The sequence below is a fragment of the Nicotiana tomentosiformis genome, chromosome 2 (assembly GCF_000390325.3).
Source record: "Nicotiana tomentosiformis chromosome 2, ASM39032v3, whole genome shotgun sequence".
Taxonomy (NCBI): Eukaryota; Viridiplantae; Streptophyta; class Magnoliopsida; order Solanales; family Solanaceae; genus Nicotiana; species Nicotiana tomentosiformis.
This window is the reverse complement of record NC_090813.1, coordinates 98,568,510-98,572,033: the sequence shown is the minus strand read 5'-3', so window position 1 is coordinate 98,572,033 and position 3,524 is coordinate 98,568,510. Positions and strand designations below refer to the sequence as shown.

General features: G+C 34.5%; 1 protein-coding gene across 1 annotated transcript; it reads right to left on the bottom strand.

The window, feature by feature from the left end:
* Positions 1 to 882: 882 nt before the first annotated feature.
* Positions 883 to 3,158, bottom strand: LOC138905299 (uncharacterized). The gene is made up of 3 exons (XM_070193811.1): positions 2,846 to 3,158; positions 2,369 to 2,752; positions 883 to 1,667 (listed from the first exon to the last, which is right to left on the bottom strand). The coding sequence occupies exons 1-3, from the start codon at positions 3,156 to 3,158 to the stop codon at positions 883 to 885; spliced, it is 1,482 nt and encodes a 493-aa protein (XP_070049912.1).
* Between the last annotated feature and the right edge of the window lie 366 nt (positions 3,159 to 3,524).

Sequence of the window (3,524 nt, the reverse complement as noted above, 5' to 3'; positions counted from 1 at the left end):
GCTCCATCATGACAATGATATAAAATTTTGTTCATCTCTTCTTCAGGCACACATCTTCTAATGATATTATATGCATAAGTTTTAAACAAGGTTCATTCCACAAATAATACTTTGCATCAGATGTAAGATTTTTTCTTTGCTGGTAAGAGAGATATTGGATTGTCTACTTTCCAACCAAGTAGTTTGTAATATCTCTAAACCAGGGTGGTTGAGTCACAATTGAGTTAACTGAGAAAATGTGTTCATCAGGAAATTCTTCCTTTATTTTGCTAAACTCAAGAGATGATTTTCTAATCTAGACAAATGGTCAGCTACTTGATTCTCTGTTCCTTTTTTGTCTTTTATCTCAAGGTCAAATTCTTGTAGAACTAAAATCCATCTTAGCAATCTAGGTCGAGCATCTTTCTTTGCTAAGAGGTATTTTAAAGCTGCATGATCAGTAAAAACAGTGACCTTAGTAACTCTTTTTCTATTGTGGTATAATTTAGTTGAGCCTCATTCATTGTTCTACTAGCATAGTAAATAGGACAAAAGATCTTATCCTTTCTCTGGCCTAAAACAACTCCAAGTGTTGTATCACTAGCATCACACATGACCTTAAAAGGTTGATTCCAGTCTGGGGACACAACTACAGAGGTGGTTTTTCCTTAAGGGTCTCAAATGCTTTCAAACAATCACTTGGAAAATCAAACTTAATATCTTTCATCAAGAGGTTAGTCAACGATTTTGAAATCTTTGAAAAGTCTTTTATGAACCGTCTGTAAAAACCTGCATGACCTAGAAAGCTTCTAATGCCTTTAACAGTTGTGGGAGGGAGTAATCCTGCTATAAGATTAATTTTAGCCTTATCAACTTCTATCCCTTTAGCAATGATTTTATGTCCTAAAGAATTCTCTCAGTAACCATAAAATAATATTTTTCCCAATTAAGAATTAAGTTTGTCTCTTCACATCTCTTAAGGACTAAGGTCAAGTGGTGAAGACAATCCTCAAATGTTTTGCCAAAGAGTGTAAAATCAATCAAAAAAAATTCAAGAATTTGTTTAGTCATGTCAGAAAAAATTGTTGACATGCAACGCTGAAATGTAGTAGGGGTATTGCATAGACCAAATGGCATTCTCCTATAGACATATGTTCCATGAGGACATGTGAAAGTTGTCTTGTCCTGATCTTCAGGTGCAATTGGTATTTGGTTATACCTTGAATAGCCATCAAGAAAACAGTAAAAATCATATCCTACAATTCTTTCTAACATTTGATCAATAAATGGTAAAGAAAAATAATCTTTTCTAGTGGCATCATTGAGACGTATGTAATCAATATAGACTCTCCACCTTGTGACAGTCCTGGTAGGTATGAGTTCATTATTTTCATTTTTTATGACCGTCATACCTCCTTTATTTGGTACTACCTGAACAGGGCTTATCCAAGGGCTGTCTGAAATGGGATAAATAATATCTGCCGCCAAAAGTTTTACGATCTCTTTTTTTACTACTTCCTGCATTGCTGGATTCAATCTCCTTTGGGGCTGGACTATTGGCTTGTAGCTATTTTTCATGAGGATTATGTGCGTACAAACATCTGGATTAATCCCTTTGATATCTTCTATAGTCCACCCCAAGGCTCCTTTATGTGTTTTTAACACTTCAATCAGTTTTTCTTCTTGTCCTACAGTAAGAGAAGATGAAATAATTACTAGAAATAATTCTTCCTCAAGATAAACATATTTTAAATGAGATGGGAGAACTTTGAGTTCAATTTTTGGTTGAACTTGTTCAAGTTACATCTCTACATCTTCAGAATCTTTTTCTAGTATTTCGGCTTCTCTTCTGATGATAGGATCATCGTATTGTATGGTGCCACATTTGGCCAAACATCTTCCCATTGAGTCTGGAATTAATTGATCGTCTTTAAATTCATTTGTAAGATAATTAAGCATGTCAATCGAAAAACACGAAGATGATGTCTCATCTCTTGAAAATCTTAATATCTTTTGCATATCAAAAATGACTCTTTCTTCATCAACTCTCAAAATTAGTTGTCCTTGATGGACATCTATGATTGCTCTACCTGTGGTAAGAAATGGTCTACCCAAAATAATTCGTTTATCGGGACATTCCTTCATTTCAAGTACTATAAAATCTACAGGGAAAGCAAACTTATCTACTCTTACGAGCACATATTCAATTATTCTCTTAGGTTTTTTAGTACTTTGATCTGTAAACTGAAGAGAAACACTATGTCTTTCATTTCACCAAGATTTAATTTTCTAAAGATAGAAAATAGCATCAAGTTAATTGAAGCTCCAGAATCACAAAGTGTTTTTTCAAAATATACTCCTCCCAAAGTGCATGGAATTGTAAAACTACCTGGATCACCAAGTTTTTGTGGTAGCTTATTTTGAAGTATAGCACTGCATTTTTCAATAAGCATCACCACAGAAACTTCTTCCAATTTCCTTTTACTTGACAAAATTTCTTTTAGGAATTTGGCAAAAGAAGGCATTTGCAACAAAGCATCAGTGGAAGGAATATTAATGTGAATTTGTTTTAAAATCTTTAAAATCTCCAAAAACTTTGAAAATTGATTATCAAGCTTTTGTCTTTTCATTGTTTTTGGAAATGGAATTGTCACAGGGAAATCAGTCAATTTTTTAATATTATTTTCTTCTTTTTTCTTCACTTCTTTCTCTTCAGATAGTTCAGAAGGTATTTCAACATTCTTACCGTTGTTTACTTGTTGTTCTGACTGGTCTGCATAAGGTTCATCAAGCTCCTTACCTGATCGTAAGGTGATGTCCTTAAGGTGCTACTTTGGATTTTTCTCTATATTGCGTGGCAAGGGACCTTGAATCTTTTCTAACACAAGAGTTGCCAATTGGCTTAATTGAATTTCCAGATGTTTTAGGGCTAAACCCTGACTTTCCATCTTTTTATCAGTGAACTTAATGTACTTATACAAAAGGTCATCAAGACTTGAATGAGCTTGTTGAGGCCTTTGCTGATATAACCCTGCTTGTTGATAAGGTCTGTTGTTTGGTTGCCCACGGTTCTGATTCTGGTATCCCGACGGACCTTGTACTTGTTGCTTCTGGAAGCTTTGAGAGTTCTCTGCACCATTTGGATTGCTCCATTGAAATCCTAGATGCTTTTGTGCCATTGGACTCCCAAAAGGGTACAGTTTATAATCAGTGGCGGACCCAGGATTTTGTGCAAACGAGTTCAATCTTAGAAGTACATAACTTTAGTCGTAAAATAGTAGTTGTCAAGTGGGTTCAAATAAAATATTTATACAAAATTTACGCAACTTTAATCATAATTTATACATTATTTATAACCGACAGAATGGGCATGTTCATCATTATGATTGGTTGCTTGACATTTGTGGTTCAGATAGTTTCCTCCACACATGTCACAAGCCTCAGACTGGCTTGGTTGTTATGTATTCACCCGAAAAAGATTCAAACTTTTGTGCCAAAGAAATAATTTGTTGTGTTAGTGTATTTAAAGCATCAACCCGATGAAC